The 26,010-nt window shown below is 39.9% G+C and overlaps 1 protein-coding gene across 2 annotated transcripts in view; it reads right to left on the bottom strand.

The window, feature by feature from the left end:
- Positions 1-5,117: 5,117 nt before the first annotated feature.
- Positions 5,118-26,010, bottom strand: part of AQP4 (aquaporin 4) — a 76,830-nt gene continuing 55,937 nt past the window's right edge. The window contains exons 6-7 of one of the 2 annotated variants that reach the window (XM_037805591.1): positions 14,354-14,486; positions 5,118-5,176 (exon numbers count right to left, since the gene is read on the bottom strand). In XM_037805591.1, the coding sequence (XP_037661519.1) occupies positions 5,133-5,176; positions 14,354-14,486 (177 nt within the window). In that variant the 3' untranslated portion in view covers positions 5,118-5,132. Of the gene's footprint in view, positions 5,177-7,103; positions 7,133-14,353; positions 14,487-26,010 lie in introns of those variants that run through there. The other variant, XM_037805592.1, reaches the window with a different exon arrangement.

Genomic DNA, 26,010 nt, shown 5'->3' with positions numbered 1-26,010 from the left:
TGTCTTTCTTACCTTAAGGCAACATTTTCAAGAGAACTGTATATTATATTTTCACCAGTCTTCACTTCACTCTTTCCTCCTAATCCTTGACTACCTTTGAAAGCTTTAGGGTTAAAACCTGTTGTTGATTTAAAATATGTATTTATTTATATTATTTGTCTCTTTGCTCACTTATCAGTGAGATTCAATGTCTACCTCACCTAAAAATCTTTCTCCAATCAAAACCACAGCGATCACTTCATACCCTCTAGGATAAGATGGTTATTATTTTAAAAAATGGAAAATAATGAGTGCTGGTGAGGATGTGGAGAAACTGCAACCCTGGTGTGTTGCTGGTTGGAATGTAAAAAGGTACAGCAGCCACTGTGGAAAACAGTTTGGTGGTTCCTCAACAAGTGAAACCTAGAATTATCATATGACTTGTCAATTCCATTCCTGGGTATATACCCCCAAAGAATTGAAAACAGGGACTCAAACAGATATTTGTATGCCAATGTTCATAGTAGCATTACTCATAATAGCCAAAAAGTGGAACAATCCAAGTGTCCATCAACAGGTGAACAGATAAACAAAATGTAGTATATACATAAAACAGAATGTTATTCAGCAATAAAAGGAATGAAGTTCTGATATGTGCTACAATATAAGTGAACTTTGAAAAGATTATGCTAGGTGAAATAAAACAGGCAGAAGAGGACAAATATTGTATGATTCTGCTTATATGAAATATCTAGTATAAGTAAATTTATAGAGGAAGTAGATTCGAGGTTACCAGGGCCTGGAGGAATGGCAAGTTAATGCTTAATGAGTACAGAGTCTCCATTTGATAAAAAGTTTTGGTGAGGGATGGTGGTGATAGCACAATTTTGTACATGTAATTAATGCTACTCTGTACATTTAAAATGGTTAAGATTGCAAATTATGTTATATATATGGTATACAATAAAATTTAAAGGCAAACCTCTTTTGAGTCCTGTTACAACAAAAAGTAACCAGTACAAAGTACTTAAAACAAATTTGAACAAAAATAGAAAATTGTGAAACAAATACAGATGGCTTCTCCACAGCAGCAAGGGTTTCCCTTATTTTCTTCCTCTCTCTGGTATCCCTGTCCTTTCCTCCTGTCCCTTGACCTTGCCCAGGAGAAGGCTTTAGGGCTAAAGAAGGGCAACCCCCTCCCAAGTTCTAGCTCTAACCTCTGCAGACTCTTCCCACATATTCTTCAGGGCAGTCATAGCTCACTCATTCAGGAAGGTTTGTTTATTACTTGGATAGATTCTGTTTGTTACTGGCAGATCAGGAGAAGGGAGGAGGAATTACCTCGGATGGTTGGAGCAGAGAACTAATGAAGGAAAGGCCCCAGGGCTTTGCCAATGGGGCATCTGGCCGGAAAATCTGTGGATGAACAGCTCACTGTTACAAAAAAAGACCAAAATCATGTATTCTAATAATCATTGTTGATGGTAATATATTAAGAGCAGAGAACTGCAGTGGAAGAATGCTTTTATTGGTGATTGTGATTTAGGAATCCAGAGACCTTTGATTTGGCTTTTTAAAAGCAAGAGGCCATATCCAGACTTCTTTTTAGTGTCAGCATTCAGACTTTTGAATCTTTGGCTATCTCTGTGTGCTATTACAAACTGATGTCATTATAAAGATATTATGATACCTATTTTCCTCTTAGAATCATGAAAAGTACTATCCTTAATATGGAATTGGATATGAAAAGCAGTTTGTGATCCATGTGTCCTAGAGCAATCAGTGAAACCCCTGAATAATTAGTGCATGAGTGATTCCTGGAATGCTAGTTGTTACTTTATGGTACAAAATCACAACCTGGGGGTTAATTTTTTAGAAAAAAATTTGTATGGGACTCTGGATACCAAATGGCATTTTCGTTTGCTCTAGATGCTTAACTTAGTCTATAAAACCAGCAATTATAACTGCCATGTATCTTGTGTTTTTGTGTAGCCGTTCACAATTCAGAGTCACATTTAAAGGATGCAAAAAGGAAATCTGATATAATGCATGACACCACAGGTTCAACAGAGTTTGAGATCTAAGAGCACAACCTGTAGAGACTAGGGTGAGAACCCAGTTTTACCATTTGGTGGCTGAATGGCTTAAATAGTTTTTAACCTCACTAAATTTCTATTCCTCATCTGTCATATTGGGATAATGAGAAAAACTATTTTGTCAGGGTCTTATGAGGACCGGATAAAGATAATCCATATAAAAGGCTTGGCACAGTTCCTGGCATAGGATGGACTCAATAAATATAGACATTACCACAGCAAGAATATACGTAGTGCCTGTGTTTTGGTTTGCTTAAACTGATTAAATGAAACATACAGAACTGGGTTGACTTCTACAATGGGGATTTATTAACTTACAAGTTTACAAGTCTGGGGCTGTGAAAATGTCCAGATTAAGGCATCAACCAGATGATACTTTCTCCCCGAAGACTGGCTACTGGAATCCTCAGCAGCTCTGTCACATGGCCAGGCACATGGCGGCATCTACTGGTCTCTCCCTTCACTCCTGGGTTTCTTTGCTTCCAGCTTCTGGCTTCAGTGGCTTCCTCTCTGAGCTTCTGTGTGTGTCCTTGTCTCTCAACTTCTCTGGCTCGCTTATCTTCTCTGCACCCCGCCCCCCCCCTTTTTTTTGTTTTATCCTCTTATAAAGGACTCCAGTATGAGGTTGAAGACCCACCTTGAATGAGGTGGGTCACATCTCAATTGAAGAGACCTGATGAAAAGGTCCCACATACAATAGGTCTCCACCCACAGGAATGGATAAAAAGAACATGATCTTTTCTGAGGTACATACACCTTCAAACCATCACAGCCTGTAATCTTGCTATGTTATCTTGGAGAAATTATTTAGCTTTTTATCTCCATTTTCTAAGTTTCTCATTTGCTTGTTTCTCGGGGTTGATACGTTGACTCAGTACTTACCGGTATTTATCTTTGCACATGTGCCTCACGTCTCAAGTACTGTTACATCTCTTTATAGTTGCCACTCTGACCGCTGGTGGTTTGCACCTGGTGGACACTCATTGCATTTGGTGCTAATGGTGAGTGAATAATAGTGTGTCATGCAGTGAAGCCAACTAAGATCAGGGATTCAGCCCTCCTGTGCATTAGGAGGCCTTGAGTTTGCAGGAGAAAAGGACTCACGTTTTCTTTATGGCTGGGACGTCACCCTTCAAGCGGGACACTCATTTATGAAAGCAGGCAGACCATCATCACTCCTGGCAACACAACTCCCAGTGACTGTCTTGGTTTAGAGGTCTTTGTAGCCCAAAGACTTCATTACTTTAACTTTTGGAAAAGATGCTCTACGAATGCTAAGCTTTTTTCTTTGTATGATAATGTGGAATATTATAATGTGCTTGGTGGTCCCTGTCCTGCAGTGATATGTTTTTGTTTTCTACATGCAAGGCCACGTGAACCAGGTTGTGCTTATGTGGACTGGTGTCTACTACATGTGAGGATGCTGCAGTTTCACCTCTGTTATTCCAGTTTCCTTTATTCAGGGGAACATTTGAGAGGAGTCCTTACTGCTTAAAATTAAAGCCAGAGAATTGCCTGTTTGGGTTGGAATCACCCCCCCCCCAAAAAAAAAATTGAAAAATGAGATGGACTTCAAACAAGCCACACCACTACTCATTTCAGACACGTCCTGGGATTGTGGCTTCCTCCACCCTGTGCCAGGCTCACTCTCCCATCTGAGCTGGTGTCAGACTTTCCCGTTGTTTACAAGGAATGGCTCTGGCGGCTCCAGTGCTATGATTCAGAGTTCATATGGCAAATCCAGGGCTTTTACAAAGCATCCAGAGGTCCCAAAAGCAATTTTTTTTAAAAAAAACCTGAAGACCAGGTTCCTTCGAGGTATTAAATCATGCACCAGTGTTTGGGGGACGCCTGGCTGCTCAGGGAAAAGCAGGGATGTCTGCATTTTCTTTTGCAGCTGAACCTCTGAGTAGAGTGCTTTCTCTCCTCCTGCTGGTGAGACCAGAGAAGTGTTTGTAACACTTTTGCAATGAAGCAAAATCTTTCTTCTTTTTGCTCCTGTTTGTGTGCATGTGTGTGTTTGTGAGTGTGCATGTGGAGGTGTCATCTATTTGTTCACTGAGTCTTTGCTTTTAACCTCCAGTGAGTAGATCCTGTAGCATAGCTAAAGCAAAGACTGGGAAATAAAATAAACGGATGCAGAACAAATCAAAACAATATAAAGACTTTAATCATTTCCAGGCTAGACCACCCTGCTTGGTAATGTGGCTCTGGCTTATATATATAGTGATTTTATGTGAGAAACCAGCTGTGTTCTATATAACTTATAGGGTCATCTGTCATTGTTTTAACCCACCTAGCAAGTGCCAGATATCCACAGTGCTTTTCTCCTGCATTCCCTCTTCCTCCTCCATTTTCACCTTGGTGACCTAAGGGACAGGCAAGTGGAGACCCACGTGTGCTTAGGCAGCCCATCTGTGGGGACAGAGTGACGGGGGCATAGAGGAACTGGAAAATCAATGCCTGGCACATTGAAGGTCCCCAATATGTAGTTACCAGAAGAATAAATGCGTGAAGGAGCAACGTCCCTGTGGCCAGAGATAGAAATTGGCAGCCAGTGTCTAATATGAATTCCATTTTGTAGATGGAGAAACAGAGTTACTGAGAGATTAATTGATTTACATCAGCTCAGCCACTTAGCTACTTAATGTAAGCAACTAGACCAGATTTCACGTTTCCAGGCTCAGAGCTGAAATTTTTTATACTAGATTTACGTGCTTGCTGACCCTTTCCCCCTGATGGCCACTATGATAAATCATCTCAATTAGAAGCAGATGTTATCATGGTATATACATGGAGGCGTGTCTTCCTGAAGTTCCAAACAGTGAGATGGCTATCTATGATTTTCTGTCTGAGTGGGTCTGCATTTTTATGACCCCCATAAACCAGCAAACAAACAATAGCAGCAGTCACAATGACAAAACTGGCTGTGGGGGTGTTAAAGAGTTTTCAGGAGCATTTAAATATAAGCTCATATGAATTTCCCTTGAAATCGTGGTCAGCTTTGCTTGGAAAATGAGCAAAAAAAATAAGAGCTTGGTTTGGTGGATAGAGTAATCACAGACACTGACACAGCACTGGAGGTTTCTGGGAATCTTGATCTGGAAAACAAAAATCATAACAACCCTGCATGTTTTTATGGCATTTGATGCTGACCAACACATTCTGGGATTCCTGACTCAAATGAGGAGATTTTCTTTAAGCATTTCTTTCCCATTCAGTATTCACTGTGACTTTTATTTTCTTGTAATAATTTCCTTTCTGATTATAAATTTAATATGTGCAAATTATGCAATATTTTGGAAAATGTGGAAAACTATAAAGATAAAATAAAAGTAACTTACAATTCACTTCCCAGAAATAAACCATAGTTAATATCCTGGGGTATACTTTTCTATTCTTTTATCTATGAATATATATAATTTCAAAATTGGGATCTACTATCCATTTTCTTATGCAATCTTTTTTTTATTTCACTGAAAGATATATTGTGAGAATTTCTCCATGTAATTAAATATTTTTCTAAAATCCAGTTTTTAAAGGGAGCACAGCTTTCTGTTGTATAGAGGAACCATATTAACTTAACCAATTTCCTAATGGTGGAATTTTAACAGAATTCTAACATTTATAGTTCTTATACATATACATGATATAGGGTCTATTTTTATATCCATCATCTTTCTTTTGGAAATAAATTTATTTTGATCAGTTTTAAAACATTTTATCTTAATTTCAAATCATTCTTTCCCCCTGGGAGCATGGAAATAAGATTAAAAAAAACAAAACGAGAAAAGGATATAAGATAATGACTAAAGGTGGGGCAAATCAATAATCAATATTAAACTGTAAAACCTCCTCCCTCCCTCCCTCCTTCTCTCTAATGGATGCCTATTACATGCAGGCATAGTGCAAGTCCATGGAACAGCAATAAACAAGTGGTGGCCTCTGCATTAACAAACACCTAACAGAGGGGGTGGCTGCAGGGTGTCTAGCTGGTGGCGGGGAGAATGGAGGAGCTAGTGGCACCTGGGATTATTAGCCTTGTAGGAAAGGCAAAATAGGGAATGGCTGACCGGAAGTGTGTGTGTGTGTGTGTGTGTGTGTGTGTGTGTGTGCATTTTTCATGGGTGGCCAAGGGCATGTAGCAGAGAGGAGTTTGGGTGAATTGAGTGCCCTTCATTCATGAACTTGGGAGAGACTTGGTGCTTTATTTCTCAGTTCACACCTGAAAATAATAATAACATAAAATTCCTACTTTGCAGAAATTAAGGGTGACTTTACAGTCACATTAAATTCATTAAATTCATTCTTGCATCAAGATGTTGCATAGTGTCTGTTCTAGTCTGCTAATGCTGCGGAATGCAAAACAACCAGAGATGGATTGGCTTTTATAAAAAGGGGGTTTAGATGGCTGCACAGTTACAGTCTTAAGGCCATAAAGTGTCCAAGGTAACACATCAGTAATCGGGTACCTTCACTGGAGGATGGCCAGTGGTGTCCAGAAAACCTCTGTTAGCTGGGAAGGCATGTGGCTGGCATCTGCTCCAAAGTTCTGGTTTCAAAATGGCTTTCTCCCAGGACATTTCTCTCTAGCAAGCTTGCTTCTCTTCAAACATCACTCACAGCTGCACTGAGTTCCTTCTCTTTGAGTCAGCTCATTTATATGGTTCCACTGATCAAGGCCCACGCTGAATGGGTGGGGCCATGCCTCCCTGGGAATATCTCATCAGAGTTATCACCCACAGCTGGGTGGGGCACATTCCAAGCAAATCTAATCAGCACCAAAACATCTCCCCCAGAAGACTACATCAAAGATAATGGCGTTTGGGGGACACAATACATTCAAACTGGCACAATGTCGCATACATTTTTTCTCATTTATCCATGTGTATTAAACTCTTAATATCAGACAATTAAATGAAAGAAAAAGAATAAGACTTGCCACTAGCTGTACCCAGAACAAGATATTCCTCTCCCTTGGGTGTGCTTGCTCTTGGAATGGATGGAGCCGATGTACAGGCACACTTCAGAGATTTTGCAGGTTCAGTTCCAGATCACTGCAATAAAGTGAATATTGCAATAAAGTGAGTGACACGAGTTTTTTGGTTTCACAGTGCATATGAAAGTTATGTTTATGCTATACTGAGTCTATTAAGTGTGCAATAGCATTATGCTGAAAAAACAATGTACATAGCTTAATTAAAAAATACTTGATTGCTAAAAAATGCTAAGTCTTCAGCAAGTCATAATCTTTTTGCTTGTGGAGGGTATTGCCTTGATGTAGGTGACTGCTGATTAATCAGGAAGTGTTTGCTGGAAGTGGGGGTGATTGTGGCAATTTCTTAAAATAAGGCAACGATGAAGTTTGCCACACTGATTGACTCTTCCTTTCATGAATGATTTCTCTGTGGCATGCAATGCTATTTGATAGCTTTTATGCACAGCAGAACTTTTTTAAAAATTGGAGTCAGTCCTCTCAAATGCTGTCACTGCTAAGTTTATGTAATGTTCTAATTACTTTTTTTAAATTTCAACAATGTTCACAGCATCTTCACCAGGAGTAGATTGCATTTTAAGAAACCATGTTCTTTGCTCATCTATAAGTAGCAGTTCCTCATTAGTTCAAGTTTATCGTGAGATTGCAGCAATTCAGCACATCTTCAGGCTTCAATTCTAAATCTGGTTTTCCACATCTGTAGTTACTTCCTCAGGTGAAGTCTTGAACATTTCAAAGTCATATATGAAGGTTGGAATCAACTTCAAACTCCTGTAAAGGTTGATATTTTGACCTCCTCCCATGAATCATGAATGTTCTTAGTGGCATCTAGAATGGTGAATCTTTTCCAGAAGGTTTTCAATTTACTTTGCCTAAATCCATCAGAGGAATTATTATCTATGGCAGCTATAGCCTTATGATACATATTTCTTTTTTTTTTTTTTTTTTTTTTTTTATCATCATTTTATTGAGATATATTCACATACCACGCAGTCATACAAAACAAATTGTACTTTCGATTGTTTACAGTACCATTACATAGTTGTACATTCATCACCTAAATCAATCCCTGACACCTTCATTAGCACACACACAAAAATAACAAGAATAATAATTAGAGTGAAAAAGAGCAATTGAAGTAAAAAAGAACACTGGGTACCTTTGTCTGTTTGTTTCCTTCCCCTACTTTTCTACACATCCATCCATAAACTAGACAAAGTGGTGTTTGGTCCTTATGGCTTTCCCAATCCCATTGTCACCCCTCATAAGCTACATTTTTATACAACTGTCTTCGAGATTCATGGGTTCTGGGTTGTAGTTTGATAGTTTCAGGTATCCACCACCAGCTACCCCAATTCTTTAGAACCTAAAAAGGGTTGTCTAAAGTGTGCATAAGAGTGCCCACCAGAGTGACCTCTCGGCTCCTTTTGGAATCTCTCTGCCACTGAAGCTTATTTCATTTCCTTTCACATCCCCCTTATGGTCAAGAAGATGTTCTCCGTCCCACGGTGCCAGGTCTACATTCCTCCCTGGGAGTCATATTCCACGTTGCCAGGGAGATTCACTTCCCTGGGTGTCTGATCCCACGTAGGGGGGAGGGCAGTGATTTCACCTTTCAAGTTGGCTTAGCCAGAGAGAGAGGGCCACATCTGAGCAACAAAGAGGCATTCAGGAGGAGACTCTTAGGCACAAATACAGGGAGGCCTAGCCTCTCCTTTGCAGCAACCGTCTTCCCAAGGGTAAAACTTATGGTAGAGGGCTCAACCCATCAAACCACCAGTCCCCTATGTCTGTGGTCATGTTAGCAACCATGGAGGTGGGGTAGGCGAATACCCCTGCATTCTCCACAGGCTCCTCAAGGGGGCACTACATCTTTTTTTTTTTTTTTTCCCTTGTTTGTCAATACATATTTCTTAAATAATAAAACCTGAAAGTAGAAATTCTTCCTTGATCCATGGAATGCAGAATGGATGTTGTGTTAGAGGCATGAAAAAAAAACATTCATCTCAATTGTACGTCTCCGTCAGAGTTCTTGGGTGGCCAGGTGCTTTGTCAATGAACAGTCATATTTTGAAAGGAGTCATCTTTTTTTTTCTGAGCAGTAGGTCTCAACAGTAGACTTAAAATATTTAGTAAATCATGTTATAAACAGATGTGCCATCAGCCAGGTGGTGGTGTTCCTTTCCTAGAGCACAGGCAGAATAGATTGGGCATAAATCTTAAGGGCCATAGGATTTTCAGAGTGGTAAATGAGCATTGGTTTCAACTTAAAGTCACCACTGCATTAGCCCCTAACAAGAGAGACCGCCTGTCCTTTGAAGCTTTGAAGGCAGGCATTTGGCTTCTTCTCTCTAGCTATGAAAGTCCTAGATGGCATCTTTTTCCAGTAGAAGGATGTTTTGCTTACACTGGAAATCTGTTGTTTAGTGTAGCTACTGTCATCATTTATCTCAGCTAGTTCTTCTGGATAACTTGTTGCTTACATCAGGATTTGCTGCTTCATCTTGCACTTCTATGTTATGGAGATGGCTTCTTTCTTTAAACTTCATCAGCCAGCCTCTGACAGCTTCACTCTTTTCTTCTGCAGCTCCCTCACCTCTCTTAGCCTTCACAGAATTGAAGAAAGTTGGATTAGGCTTTGGCTTAAGGGAATATGGCTGGTTTGATCTTCTCTTCAGACCGCTCAAACTTTCTCCATATCAGCAATAAACCTGTTTTGCTTTCTTATTATTTGTGTGTTCACTGGAATAGCACTTTTCACTTCCTTCAAGAACTTTTCCTTTGCATTCACAACTTGGCTAACTTTTTGGTACAAGAGACCTAGCTTTTGACCTATCTTGGTTTTTAACATGCCTTCATCACTAAGGTTAATCATTTCTAGCTTTCAATTTAAAGTGAGAGATGTGCGACTCTTCGTTTTACTTGAACATTTAGAGGCCTTTGTAGGGTTACTAATTGACCTAATTTCAATATTTTTGTGTCTCAGGGAATAGGGAGTCCCAAGGAAAGGGAGAGAGAAGGCAGAACAGCTGGTTGATGAAGCAGTCATTGATTAAATTCACCATCTTATATGGGTGTGATTTGTGGTGCCCCAAAGCAATTATGATGGTGACATCAAAGATCACTGATCATAAATCATCATAATAGATATAATAATAATGAAAACATTTGAATATTGTGAGAATGACACAGACATGAAGTGAGCACATGCTGTTGGGAAAATAATGCTGTGCTATTTGAATCTATTATGTCCCCCACAAAAGCCATCTTCTCTAATGCAGTCTTGTGGGGGCAGACTTATTAGTCTTTTGATTAGGGTGGGACTTTTTGATTAGGTTGTTTTCATGGAGATGTGACCCATCCATCTGTAGGTGAGACCTTTTGATTAGATCATTTCCATCGAGCTGTGACCCCACCCATTCTATGTGGGTCTTAATTAGATCACCGGAGTTCCTTAAGAGAGCTCACAGAGAGAAGGAGCTCAGAGGAGCTGAAAGAGACATTTTGGAAAGAAGCTAAGATATGTAATCCGGAGTTTGCCCCTGGGAGAAGTTAAGAGCTGACACAGACCCAGATGATTGGAGATGCTTGGGATGCAGATAGAAAAACATTTGGAGATGCTAAGCTAAGAGATGAAGCCCAGAGAGTTTGCCATGGAGAAGCTAAAAGAGAACCTCCAGATGCTTAAAGGGAAGCATCTTGGGAGAACAAGCAAAGATGCACGGGAGCTGAGAGAGAGAGAAGTTTGCTCAGTGCAGGGTTGCCCCAAAACTTCAATTTGTAAAAAAACAGAAAATATGCAAAATGCAATAAAGTGAAGTGCAATTAAATGAGGCATGCCTGATAAAGGCAGAATTGGATCATTGACACCCAAAAAGGATGACACCAATAGTGGATCCTTTCACTATTGTATGTCCACTAACAGAAAGTCATGGTGTCAGAGGGGGTCTCAGGATGTTGCATGATCAGGAAGGCTGCACCAGCTGTGGAGTCTGGTCTTGGTCTCTGGATGGGAAAGCAGTCTTCCTACAGTTCCCATTATCCCCTCCTTCCTTGGTCCAATTCTCAGGTTCCCATCTATGAGAACAGGACAAGCTTCCCTCTAGTCCACCAAAATTCTTAGTTGGCATGGGGGCTTCTTTCTTGTTGACTCTTTTACTTATACACGCCTCACCAAAGGCCTAATCAATAATGGTGCTGCTGATTATCTTGAGTAGTGTCACAAGGTTTTGTGATCCTTGGTGACTGTAATGAAACATTTTCGTGGCCATGTCCTGTTGACCAGTGTAAAGTTATTCTTGATTCACATGCTCAGAACACTGGCTTTAAAAAAGAACTTGAAAACTAAACATAAAAGTATTTAGCATGTGAGGGGAGGTAACCATGTTCTTTAGCAAATTTCCATAAACCAGTAAAGCAAATATCTTGAGACATGTTAATAGAAGAATGTTATAATTATCTTCTAAAATCTGAAATTGGTTTAAAATAATGCTCTTCTAAAATTACCGGTTATTGAGCACTTAGAGTGTGTCATATACCCCAAGCTAAATTTTAAATTCATATTTAATACTTGAAAAAACTGGGACTTCTCCAAGGCTGCACAACCAGTAATTTCAAAAGGTTCAGGACATGAACTTTAAAACCCTCAATCTTACCAATTTTCATTTTCTAAAGACAGTATTTAGGGAACACCAATATGTCATGCTCTCTCATTCAAGACTCATCATAACTCTCTGAGATATTGTTTCCATTTTACTAAGGAGCAAACTGAGGCCAAAAGAGGTTAAGAGAATTGCTCAGGGTGCATGACTATTATTTGGCAGATCGAGATTCCAACCCAAAGCCCATGAAATTCCACTGCAACATACTTCCTTATGGAGCCAGAATGATTTGAGATATTCTTGACTTCTCAAAACAAACCTAATTCTACCTCCATTAGTTTCTCAGACTTGGGAAATTATTAGAAATGGAGATAATTTGGGTTTGAATCAGAAGGGAAGAAAAGGGATCAAGCAAAATCAGGGCAGGTACAAAGAAAGGGGACTTTTTTCCCTAGCAAATGATTTTTGGATCATTTCTTTCTTCCAATCAAATGCAGAACATACTCCATTCCTTTACAAATCTTGATGGTATAATTTTGTTATAATAATTCACATTTTATGATCCTTTCTTGTGCTGGTTTGGAAATATGTCCCCCAGAAAAAGCATGTTCTTTAATGCAGTCTTGTTGGGGCAGACGTATTAGTGTTGATTAGGTTGAAATCTTTTGATTGACTGTTTCCATAGAGATGTGACTCACCCAACTGTAGGTAATAACTCTGGTTGAATTATTTCCATGGAGATGTGGCCCCACCCATTCAGCATGGGTCTTGATTAGTTTACTGGAGTCCTTTAAAAAGAGCCATACAGGTCCAGATGCTTGCTGATGCAGACACTTAGACATGCTTGGAGATGCAGACAAAAGGACATTTGTCTACGAGGTGAAGCCCAGAGTTTGCCCTGAGATATGCTGAGACAGGACCCCCAGGCTCTTAGAGAGAAACATCTTGGGAGAAAGAACCAAGAATGCACAGGAGATGAGAGAGGAGCTGGAACACAACCTGGAATCAACAGAAGCCAGCCACGTGTCTTTCCAGCTAACAGAGATTTTCTGGACACCATCGGCCATCCTTCAGTGAAGGTATCATCTGTTCTTGCCTTAGTTTGGAAACTTTTATGGCCTTAGAACTGTAAATTTGTAACTTAATAAATCCCTTTTATAAAGGCCAATCCATTTCTGGTATTTTGCATAATGGCAGCATTAGCAAACTGGAACATTACTTAAGCTGAAAAATGTTTTTGCATAATTTTTAAAAATAGCAGGCAAACCAGCCTCAGAGTTCTTTTCCTGGAAAGGGTAGGGGTGAGGGTAGGTGCTCTTCTTCTCTAGGATAGAAAGACAGAGCTACAGGAGCTCTGAAACAGGAGAAGATCCAGAAAAGTAGGGCACACTTGAGGGTATTTGGCATTTATAAGGTTGAGTTAGATACTAAAGGAAGAGAAATCAAAACAGCTCGGCCTCATGTTGGAGATGGGAGTCTGCCTGGAGCTGAGAAAGCTCAGGCTCGTGGGGCTTAGTGATAGGAAAGGAAATGAAGACATTCCTCAGCTCTCCACCCATCTTCTTTTCCTGAGACCAAAGAAGCTCTATCGAATTTCATGTTAGGTGGAAAGAATACATATGCTGCCTGTGGAAGTGGCTGTCCACAGGTCGTTTTGGCCCTGCATGAAGTCAGTGCTTTAAATTCACCTCAAGAGGAACACTAGAGGAAATCTTTCCCCTGCCAATATATGTGCATTTGTGTGTGTGTGTGTGTGTATGAGTGTGTGTAGAGCATATATGTGTACGTTCTGGAGTTGAGGAAGCCTTAGAGGAGAAGTTTTGCTTTGAGAGCCCAAAAAGCTCCTGGCCAAGAGAGAGCAAAACTGCACTGTATGAACAAAGTGTTTGCCAACTGGTGCTATGGGGAACAGAAAGTGCTCCATGGCCCAAGGAGTAGAATCCTTCAGCCAGCTCTAGAAGGGCTGGCCAAGGTTTTATATGGGAATTTGCATTCTTCAGGCAGGCAAAGTAGTTGGCATCTATGCAACAAAAGCATTCCTGAGCGGGAAGCTACATCTTTTACTTCTTTGATGTATGCCTTTCTCTATCCATGTTGCCCCACATTTTTATTAGTTGAGGCAATTTTGTAAAAACAAGCAATGAACAGAAAAAAGAACACTGAGGCAATAGGCTATTGTATAAAACACACACACACGTGCATACAACTCAGATCTGCAGTCCCAAGAACTAATGATGGTCCTTGCCTTCAGAAATATCTTTATCTTTGACCAAACATATTTTGAAAAGTGTTCACCAAGTTACTCAACTTGGGAAGTACCAGAACCTCACACTTAGAGATTTTGATTCAGCTGGTCTGGAGCGGCTGCGGGGCTTAGGTGTTGTTTCACCGGCTTGCTGCGTGTGGTTCTTATGTGCAGTGAGGGCTGCAAACCTCTGACATCAGTGGAGAAGCACTATGGATCATCCCTCACCTGTTTCATATATCACTCCTGGTATGCATTGAGGAGGGAAAGAGGTGCAGAGCTCATTGAGTTTAAGCCAGATTATAATATGTCCTTAATATTGTATTTCAAGTGGATTTCTTGTGTATTTTAACTGTCATGCTTTTTAGATACAGGAAATCCTTTTGACCTATTGATTTTGCTGGGGCAGGGCTCCAGAAGTGTTGAAAACACTCACGCGGTCCTGTGTGACCAACATGGTAATCTCCGGGTTTAGCAGGCTCTGCTAGCCTCTGGCTGAAATGTCCACCGAGAGCTCCCCTGTCAGGAGACGTGCATCTGAGAGAACACATTGGCATCTTTTCATTCACCTGTAAAATTAAGAACAAAACAAATATGATCAATGTTTGGATGGATTACAGCTCCTTCCAAGAGAATCCCACTGGTCATTAGTCTATTCAAATTACCATAATTATATTGTGCTTCCTGTTTTTTCAGCTGAGGAAGTGAAAGTGCTTGAATAACTTGATCAGAGTTCTGTAGCTGTGATTGGACAAGCCAGTGCATAGTTTCATCATTTGCATACCTCGTACAACCCGGCTCTCTGTTGAAGCCTTGGGGAGAGATGCAATTTGACTTAAGGCTTGAGAAAACCCCAAATATCTTCACATCTTAGGACATTATTGCTGGATCACTGGTACTATCCCGGGAGTCTGAGTAGATAGAATTTGTTAAGCTATGTTACATAATATAGTAAGAGTCCACATTGAAAAAGTATATGTAGTGTGTATATACATATACATACAAACATACATATATATTAAATGTAAATAGTGGATGAATATATATTTATATATGTATATGTATAGAACAATTTTTAAAACTGCCTTTCATAGGATTAGTAACCAGATGCTAATGTATTACCTGGATCCTATGACAATCCTATCAATTTAGAAAAAATCAACACATATTTTCCCAAGGCATCCAGACAGTTCAGTTCAGACATTTTGGCCTAGGTGTAGAGTCTTTCATTTTATTTTAAAATGTTACTGGTTTATTTAAAAATAGTTCATATATTCATTTAGTTCAAAATTCAAAAGTTGCTAAAGGTTAGCTGTGAAAAGCCTTCCTCCCAACTGTGTCCTTTCCTCAAGTCAAGCAGTGCTACCCATCTATTGTAGAGAGAACTTGTATTTATTCTATATTGAAGTGACATTGGAGGGGAATATAGATTATACTTAATGAAAGCAATACTTTTTTTTTGATGAAAAATGAAGGAAGAAATTGGTACCATCTTTGAACTTGAAGTACAGAAATATTTACCACCAAATTACTTTTCAAAACCCATCACTATTAATCACTGCCCTAGTGTAGTTTTCCTCCTCAATAGGTGCTGAAGAAAGATTTGCTCATTTAATTGGCTGTCGATGCAAGAATTACCTTCCTTACTTGTCATATGCTCCTCTGTGCTGTTTCTACATCCTCTATGAGTCTCTAGAAGTAGTTGACTTTGGCCTTCTCACCATTGATTTTCCTGGTTTCCCCTGTCCAGACTGTTATGCCCCCTTGATCTAGAGACTTCGAATATCCCTGCATACCCCTCTCCCATGTGTATAATTTGGGTTCACCAGTGCTAACTCTGAGCTCCAGGTTGCATTCATGGAGCTGAGAAACTTAGAGCACTTTCTCCAGAGATGTGGGGCACGAGAGGGCTGAGGCACTCCTCCTGCTGAGTTAAGAGTTGCCTCTTACTTCCCCAGCAGGAAAGAAAGAGCTGGTTGGGGGTGAAGATGCAGATTTTTTTAGCTACTGCTGCATGTCAAATAGGGCTTCCTATTGTTTTGTTTACCCTATTGGCTAATTCTATGAGTTTAATTCCAGGAGGGTTTTACCAGGTGGCAAATATTCTAGATGACTGGGAGAGAACAGAGTTGAAGTAGGGAGAAATAGCGCAAGGCTGTGTTTGGACCAGCACAACCCTGAATTCTATTCTATGCCATCTTTTCGCGCTTTGATATCCTTATTTTCAAAAACTCAGAAGAATGTGTAAGACAGGCTAAACCAAATAGGTTGAAACTAAGAAGGCAGTTTCCTTAGCAACTGCATCCATGTGAAAAGCTGGCAAGTCTTCCTTGTCTCATTTTTCATTTCATTTTCTGCAGCTCCTGAAAGGAGGTCAGATGCTCTGTGCTAAGTTCACATTGCAGTTTTTGTTTGTCATACCTTTGTATCAGAACCAGGGAATGCAGATCATTAGGCTTGTCATTGGCTGCTTTCAGTTATTTCAATTAGAAATGAGCACATATACACAGCCACATTTTGTAGTTGGTTTCCAAAGAATTATAGAATGTTAATTTTATTTGTGAACAGTTCAGAAATGAAAACGTAGAAGCCAATTAAGTACAACATCAGCCATACATATATTTGCAGGTCATCTGTCTTTAATGGGAGCTATTCTGATTTCAAAGTCATCTTAGAATAATTTTGGTAATGACAAACAGAAACCTGCTTTTTTTTTTTAAATTCAGATTACTCCTCCACTAATATGATTCTTCTTCTAAAATTATATGCAAGATCCCAAATTGAAGTTTATGCTTAATTTCAAGTTTCCAAATTCAATTCAACACTATTTATTGCATCTCTGATTCACTAAGAACTGCAGGGAATAACCAGATGCGGTGTGATGGTCTGTGCCCTCAAGGAGTTTCGAATTTAGCAGTGGGAATAAGACAAATACAACATAATTACAGCTACAAGGAAGAAAATGATAAATGATATAAGCAGTGGTTATTGATCTAGGCTACATATTGGAATCACCTGAGGAGCTTTACAACACCAGTGCCAGAGTTCCTCCCCAGAGATTTTGATTTAATTGATCTGGGGTACAGCCTGGGGTATGGGATTTTTGAAAAGCTTTCCGGGTGGGTCAAATGCACGGCCAAGGTTGAAAACCACTGGTAACGAGGGTCCAGGGTTTCATTTTGGTTGGTTGGGATCAGAAAAGGCTTACTTTGGGGTCACTTTTGAGAAAGGCCTTGGAAGGATGGAGGAAACTGTGCTGAAAAGAGGTGTTTGAGGTAGAGCTAAAAATAAGAACAATCACAGAGGCATGAAACTGGAGCTGGGTATTTGGGAAACAGTGAAACAGTGAGTGGGCCACCACCTCAATGTAAGTATGGAGTATCATGGTAGGAGAAAGGAACTGAAAATGCAGGTTGAGAAATAAATGAGGTAGGGTAAGGTGCCAAGAACTCTGAGCTGGAGGCAGGACTGGGTGCAAGTTTGATTTTCCGATTGCAGCCGAGCACACGATCTTTGAGGTTTTGAGCCTAGTGATGATTGGGAGGAGTGAAGCAGATGGGAAGACAAGGAAAAGAGTTTATTTATGGGAGAAGAAGATGAGTTCAATATTTGACAAACTCACCCTGTTATAGAGCTATTTGGTTAAGTTTCTTTGTTTTACAGTTGAGAAAGCTCTAGAAGGAACTGACTCCTGGACAGTTATATGACTAGTTAATGGGATGTTGATTCACAAGTCAGTGTGTGTGTGTGTGTGTGTGTGAATCCAGGTGGAGATGTACAGCAGGCAGTTTACAAAACAGGTCTGAAGCTTAGGAGATAGGTCAGAGAGAGAGGTATTAGAATAAATTTCCACGAGGTAAAAAGGACTTGAGGGCCAGGAGGAATATAGAAAGAGAAGAGAGAGCTATATTTAGAAGAAAAGAGAATTTGAAACCAATAAAAGAGGCATAGAATTAGCATCAGAGAAAGAAGAGGAGAATCAGAATAATTTGGTGGCACAGAAGCCAAGAAAGAGAGTGTCAAGAAAAATGCTTTATTTAGTATTGACTAATCTCCAGGGTCCCTGTGCTATTCAGAATTACCTTCTCTCTGGAACATTGGTCTACATGCAAAATGCCACAGAGAGGGTGGGCACGAGAGACCCTTGGGCATGTGGCTTGTATGTAAGGGGATATCCTTTTGTGCTGGGTGGGTGGTGGAGGGTGGGAGATGGGCTGCCAGGGCTTATGAAATGAGTGGCCACTGAGGAAGTTACTGGGAAGCTCTTCATATGCTGGACAGCTCTTCTCCAGTTCTATGCTGTCATTTTTTATCTATCAAAACACAAAAAGGTTGTGGTGAAAAACTGATAGACTATATTGCTTTCTGAGGAGGAGCAAAGCCTCCAATTTTAAAGGAAATCAGTGAAAAAAAATGTTATTCCATAATATGACTTTGAAAAAATAAACTAGATAAAAAGTAAGGCCGAAATCAATTGTCTTTCCAGTACTGAAGTCTAAATCACTTACACATGAATACCACTGGAGAGTGGGGTGTGTGTGTGTGTGTGAACACATAGATTATCTGTATCATATTTGATATACAGATCAGAAGACAGAGGGCAAGTGAGGTGTTGAGGATGCAAAAAGGGAACGGGTTCTGGGTTTCCCTTTGGGGTGTGCAGGCAGCGTGTTTCAACCTGTCTCACCACCCTGCTCTGCAGTGGGAATACCCAGAGGTGCCCCCAGAATTCCCCTTGATTGCCCAGAAATAGAGAGTTAATGAACAGGGACAGGCACTACCAACCAAAGAAGAAATGCTTTGTTTATTATTCACTAATTTCCAGAGTTCTGTGCTATTTAGAATTAACATGCTCTCTGGAATAAGGGTTTAACACCTTCTGGTTTGGCATATCTTTGCTTATCCAAGCACATGCAGCCATGTTTCTGAGGGCAAGGAGGGATCCATTCCAATGGAACCCCGGGGTCTTCTGGCCTTTAGAGATCATCTGGTGTAACCTCCCGCCCCTACAGAGGAATTGCCTCGCAGCATGCCTGGAAAGGGTTGCCTTGTCTTGTACATTTAGTTCATCACCTAATAAGGTAGCCCATTCCGTTTTTGAGTGATCTTACAACCTTTAGGAAGTTTTCCCCATGTGTCAAATTCTTCCTTTCTGTAGCCTCCATCTTGCACCTGGTCCTAGTTCTTACCTCGTTTAGATTCCTCCTTCCTCCTCAAGCTCTTTCTCTATTAACTATTGAATCTGTACTCTACTATTGGAGTCATCAAATGCTTTATGAAATGAAAATAAGAAAAAAACTAAAAATAAAAACCACAGCTTATGTACTCAGATTCCTTGGGATGATGCCCAGGCCCATTTGAGGCCCTTCACCCCTTTAAAAAGTCATTTATATCAGTACAACATTGGTAACTTTGTTTGCTCATTAATCTTAACAGAGTTTACTACTTAGTTACTTTTAGTAGTTTCCCTGAATTGAATTACGTTTTATGGCTCCTTGACAAATGTCTTTCTGTGCAAGGTCTTCCATTCATCTTTCCTGGACCTAAGGAAAGGAGCCAGTCTATGGTGTGAAAGCAAAGGCTTCACTTTCTTCAGTGGTGAGCTTTGGCTGGTGTCTGAGCTATCAGAAGTGTTATCAGTTATCAGTTAAAGAGGTCTATTTGCATCCAAATCTCAGACTTTTTTTTTTAAATCATTATCTTAAGGAAAGGATCATGCTAAGTATTTTTTTCTAGATAGCAGAGCACTATACTAGCCACAAGGGAGCATCTGATAAATTCTTGCTCAGTTGAATTGAATGGACTCCAGTTCAACTGGTTTCCCCTCTTTTCTCTGAATGTACTTTTTCTTTTGGGGTAGAGGTGGGGTTCCTCTAGAGAAAACAAGAGCAACATATTTTTTAAAAATTTTTTCTAATTTAACTTTTCATTTTTAAAAACTTTCAAACTTACAAGACAAACATCTTTTGACAATTTCTACCTCTATGAAGTATATTTAAATTCTGCAGCACTTCCTTGAAAGTATAAGTTGGTAATTCTTTTAGAAGTTATTTGAAAAATATTTTTTTGAAATTGGTAATACAAAAAGGAAAAATAGGATAATTAGTACACAAAGCAGGTCATGAATCTAGAGTAGAATGTTCCACAGAGGAGCAGAAATTCCTACAGTTCAATATCTCAAATATCCAAAATGCTTGTATCCTTTATCCTAGTTCTTCTGAGACTGCAGAATATCTGGGATGACTGCTTTCTGCCAAATTTGTTCATCTGGAAATTAACGTCTTATTCTTGTCCACAGTGCCAAAGAGCTATACAAATGTATCACAAATGATTTTTATTTTTCATGAAGTTTTTCAGGGTAATTTTCCTGATTCCTCTTACATAAGCTTATATATAGTATGACATGAGGTGAGACCCATATAAATAATAAACATGTTCTCTACATTTTAAGAAATGCCCTTATCACTTCCAGCTCCATTACTTTCACCTAGACAGGCAGTCCATGTGGGTATCACTTTGCTGGTGTGAATTTGAATTTGGAACCCTCTCTGTTCTCAGCAGCCAGTCTGTCAATCTACTTAATGATTGTTCCTTTTGGGTTTTTTAAGTAAGGCATTTATGTACATTAACTATGGTAGTTTTATGTACAAATAAAATTTGACATGTTTTTTCAAGTTTTGGGTTGGCATTTAGTGGATATTTTAGTGCTCCCTCTGTAAATTGGAGGGCTGTTAATTTCACTGGAAGGTCAATGCTTAGAAACAAAACCAGTTGCAAAGTGCCTGAACCCTCTTCCCCTTTCCCTTTAACCCTTTTGTTAAGGGATAACTTTTCCAACCATTTCAATGAAAGGTCAGATCTGAAGATGGCAGGCATCTAGATGCTGAGGTATTTGCACGTGTGAGTGGAAGGAAAGAGAGTAAAAGGGTAGATTAAACAAAAGATGGGTGGAATGTATAATTGTTTAGGAGAAAAGAGAGATACGTTTGGAAAGCAGAGATCTGAGGTTTTTAGATAAAATCAACAAAACATTTTCTCTCTCATTTTGATCACATTTCATGGTGGAGGCTCGTTGCCTATGGTGGAGTATGACATGTGGTGAAATCCAGATGTTCTTGAATTTTCGCATGTAGACTTAGATGAGTTTGGGGGCCAGCCAAGGGTCTTATTTCAGGGCCTATTTCCGATGTCATATTTTCCCCAGAGTTTTCTCCGATTCCCACTAAGTAGGACTCGCTGGAGCTCCCACAGCTTTCAGTGCCTCCTGTTGCCTTAGACATTGTTGCTTGTGTCCTCTTCGTATCACTTATGATCTGTGTGCTCCCTGAGGGCGGGCTGAATTTGAATCATCCTGCATCCACCAAATCACTTAGTGCAGAAGGCACTCTCCAAATGCTTGAGTAGACTTGGCAGGACTGGAACTTGAAAGAGTGAGAGAAGCACGCAGGCTTAAAGCTTCTGTTCTTGCATTTTCAAAGAGCTGCAGATACATTTTGGAGGCCCTCCTGGGGAAGGAACTGGCCCACTGTCATGAGGTGCTGAAGCTGCCTTTTTAATGGCGGGGCTCCGGTGAAACCCTGCCGAGGACATTTTTGAGCTTATGTCTTCCAGGATCTTCAGTGCTCATGGTCACCACTGGGCTGTGAGGGAGAAAGGTGGTTTTGCTGGGTCATTAGTAAGCATTTAACCTCAAGTTGCCAAGAGTAAGGAAGGAAAAGTTCTGGGGGATGAGGCCAGCTCAGAGTGCCGGGAAAATAAGTCAGAATTCTGACTGGGCATCTTGTGTGTCTGGTGCCGTGACACCCTCTTCTAAGGAAAGCCTCTCCAGACCTCACGGGTGAAATTCTCTCTCTTTTCTTTATTTCTGAAACCACTTTAACCACACTGGTCTGTGGAGTCCTCCAGTAGAGGGGTTTTATCTCATTCATCCTGGAAGGTTTGCTGGGTGCCTGACATAGGGAGACACTGAATACAAGCTTAGTTCACAAATCTGTCTACCCTCATATGATTCTTGCTTCGGTGACCTATCTTCCAATTTGATGTCCCCGTCCTCCCATTAGACTGTAGGCTCTTCAAGGACAGAGACTCTTGTTTTTGAATCCCAGCAGTACCTAGGTACAATGACTTATACAGAATAAGCGTTGTTTTGTTTTTTAAGAACATCAATAATACGTTTTCAACAAAACTATTTCTTAAATGCCTTAATTTTTTTGTACTAAGTTTTTTTTAAAAATTGACATTTAATTTTTATTTTTTCAGTTTATTAGAAAAATAGTTTTATTTTTATTGTATCCTATTTGATACATAAAATGTTATTATGTAAAGATGAGAGTTTCAAAGCATAAAAATAAAGGGAACCACCTTGAACTTCCACCCAACCCAAGAGCTAGAATAAACTAGACCTCGCATCTTGCTGTGTTTTCTCCTACCCCAAGCCCTGCTTCTGATCCAGAGGTAACTAATCTCCTAACTTCTGTATTTATCAGTCTATTACTTTTTCTTTTAAATACAGTTTTATCTCAATGTATATGTGCTTAAACAATGGGCTGTTTTGTTTTGTTTTTGAGTTATAGAAAAAAATCCTTTCATCTACTTGTAGGTTTCTAGAACTTGCTTTTTTATTCAAAACTAAATTTCCAAAATTCATCCATGTTGTTGTATAGAGGTGTAGTTTATTAAATTTTCCTCGGTGTGAAAATACCACAATTATTTATTCATTTTTCTTTGATTGACATTTGACTTGTTTATAGTTTTTGCTATTATATTTTGCTATGAACCAAGCCCATATGTTGGCACTTACTTGTGGGTATATATACATAGGAATAGAGTCTGCAAGTTTTCATTCAACTCAGCAAGATAATGTCAAAGTGTTTGCCAAAGTGAATCTCCCAGTCTGTTCTCCCACCAGCCGTCTGTGAGGTTCCCTATTGATCTTTTTTCTCTACAGCCCTTGTACTGTCAGACTTCACTTTTCTTTTTAAATGATCTAATGGATATAAAATGGTGATTCATTTTCAATTTCTCTGCTTTAGAGTGGGGCTGAGGTGGGTTTTGTAACATGTGCTTGTTGAACTGAGTTTACTAGAGATACCATAGAACTTGGATCAACAGAATGTTAGCCCTGGGTGGGGTTGTATAGAGAGGATCACCTGAGAAAGCTAAGGGCCAGAAGGCAGCAGGCTTGTGCTCTCTCTCTCTTTCTCTCTCTCTGTCTCTCGTTATATATATACACACACAGAGATGTTAACATTAAGGTTAATATTAGCACAGTCCCATGCAGAAGAGGAGAGGGACAGGAAAGGAAAGGATGAGTGCTGTGCAGAGCGACAGTGTGGCTCTGAGATAAATGGTGCGAATAACTGCAGTGCTGAAGGGGCTGTGGGCTGTGGGGATCATCAACATTAATGGAAAGCATTATGCAGGAGCAGCTCTCTGTCTCTCTCCCTCTCTCTCTCTGTCTCTGTCTCTGTCTCTTTTCCTCTCTCTCTTTCTGTCTCTCTTTGTCTCTGTCTCTGTCTCTCTGTCTCTGTGTGTGTGTGTGTGTGTGTGTGTGTGTGTGTGTGTGTGTGTGAAGAAGAGGTGTCTCTGAAGGAAGAGTATGGATGAAAGAATTTTCTGGAGTTTGTGGAGTCAGTAATCACAGATTTGGGAAGTTAGAGAATTGAGGAGAGGAAAGAAGATTCTGGCAGTATTTCATGACTTAGGCATTTAGATCCTCTTTTAAAGTTCACCAAGAAATAAAATAAAGGATTCGAGTCATCGCTAAAATCCTGTTGGAGACTTATTCATTTTTTTTATTTAACTTGAAGAAACTTTGCAATGGAACCAAGTGGGACTTTGAGTCCATAACATTTTAGTATGTATGTGTGCACATAGATCCTAAAGACTCTTAAGCACCGTATTTTATAGAAACATATCAAACGTTATTGAGAATCATTACCAATCATATCATTGAAATATAATAAAGAATAGGGCAAAAATGCTGTATGCACAAAGTATAATGGAGATTGGCCTTTTTAATGCAGGTATCTCCCTATGCCCAATAGTTCCCTTTCAAAACTTTATAAAAATATAAAAACATAATATCCACTGAACACCTGATGTTTTTAAATGAATAAAAGACAATAAGTAGAACTGTTTTTCCTTCAATTGAGTATCAGTATTATGGTTTCAGATGCAATATAGTTATTCTGATGGACAAAACCTTCAAACCTGTTGTAACCTGTGTGCAATTTTGGCATTCTGCTGTACTGCGTGAATAAGAACACGCTTGTATATAGCAGGGCTATAGTTCCCTGGTTAAATCCACCAAGCAAAGGCCAAGCTGCTTTAACTGCAGTTTTTGTACTCCCCTCTTTACTTAGGGACTGTGTATTTATTTGTTTACCTATTTATTGTTCCACTGCTTCAAGAGGCTACTCTTTTAGTTTCTGGCCTTAATATGAAATCCTTCCTTTGTACATCGAGTCATTAACAACAAAGAAGAAAAATAAAATCTCTTCTTTGGGCACTTTAACCACCGCATCCCACTTAATGTGTCTTTCTTTTGACCTATAATAAATATATGCTCCATCAAATTTCTCTGGACCTCCAATGTCAATCCCACTTGGAATCCCTTCAAAGCATCATTTTAGATAATGCCGGATGTGCTCTCAGGGTGACCTTTCCTATTTGGAGATCTCCCTTTTTATGTATAAAATGTCAGGTGCTAGAACACAGAGAATACTATCCCAACTGGATTTCTGACCTCCTCAGGAACGTCATTTTGCAGTAGCAATTCCTTCTTTTCTCTTCATATACAATATTCCTTGCCCTTCCTTCCGACAATCTGTCAGACAGTCACCGATTTTTCTTCTCTGGCAATGTGCTGTTACCAGTAATTGCAGAAACCATTAATAAAGGGGGTGGGAGGGGGCGAGGGGGGAGAAGGAAGCGAGACACAAAGGGAATAAGTATTGTACATAGCCCACAGGCTTTTCCCTCCCACACATATGATTCACTGTTGTTCCCCGCCTCATGTGGGAGAATGTTGTCCTGCTGAAAATACACCTTAGAGGCAGCTCTGCCTCAGAGTTATCACATATGCATATTAATAACACACCCTTTGTAGTGCCTAGAGTTGTTTTTAATGAAGCAAGCTGAAATACACCAGTAACTTTCCCATCTTCTTCTTTGTGCTGCATATGATCTGTAAGTGTGGGTTCTGGAGGCTTCTGCCCCAAAAGAGAGATGAAAGAGGCCTGGTTAGTAATTCTTTATGACAGACACAGGGAGGGAGGGAAGCTTTGCTGAACTGAATTAGTCCATCTTCTAGAAAGACCAAAGTTTTAGCAGAAGGTTCATCCCAGGAAATGACCACATATGCCAGTAAAAGTTAGCAAAGGTCAGAAGAGGGGAGAGAAAGACTTTGAATGGAAAGCCAGAGGCAGAGAGAATGTTTGAGGGAGGGTTTTTGTTTGAAGAGGCCTGAAGATTCCTTTAACCCTGTGATGACTTTTTCCCATCTTGCCTGCTGCATTCCCCCCTTTTCTACAGGAATTCCAGCTTGCTTATTTGAGAAAAAGAGATCACCTCTGTTAGCTGGGCCAAATGTAAGCCTGATTTTCTTTCTAGGAACAATATGGTATATTCTACTGGGGCCCATTTCTCTGCCTCAAGAGAACAGCTGATGAATTCCTGTGTTTCTCACACCCATTCCTTCTTTCCATCCTGGGAGGAGAGACCCTCGTTACCTTTCACTGCTTACTTCAGCTGTCTTCTAATATTCTCCGTGTTTTTAGTCCCTTCCCACCTTAATACTCTTGCACACCAAGGACAGGTGTAGCTCTATGCATGCCGCTTCCATGAGTGGCTCTGAAATTAAATCCCAGTTCCTTTGCATTTGAGGTCTTCTGTGTGTGATCCCAGGTTATACTTTTAATCTTGACTTTGAGAGCTCCTTATCACCTACTCAATGCTTTAAACAAATTAGATAATCCATTAGCCCTCAAGTTGACTCCACTTTTTCTTTATTCTGTGCCTGTTCTTACGATGCTGTTATGATGGCTGGAAAACCCTCTCCCGAGTGCTCTCTCTCAAAATGCTTTCCTTCCA

This window comes from Choloepus didactylus, chromosome 16 (assembly GCF_015220235.1).
Source record: "Choloepus didactylus isolate mChoDid1 chromosome 16, mChoDid1.pri, whole genome shotgun sequence".
NCBI lineage: Eukaryota > Metazoa > Chordata > Mammalia > Pilosa > Megalonychidae > Choloepus > Choloepus didactylus.
This window is presented reverse-complemented; position numbering and strand designations above follow the sequence as displayed.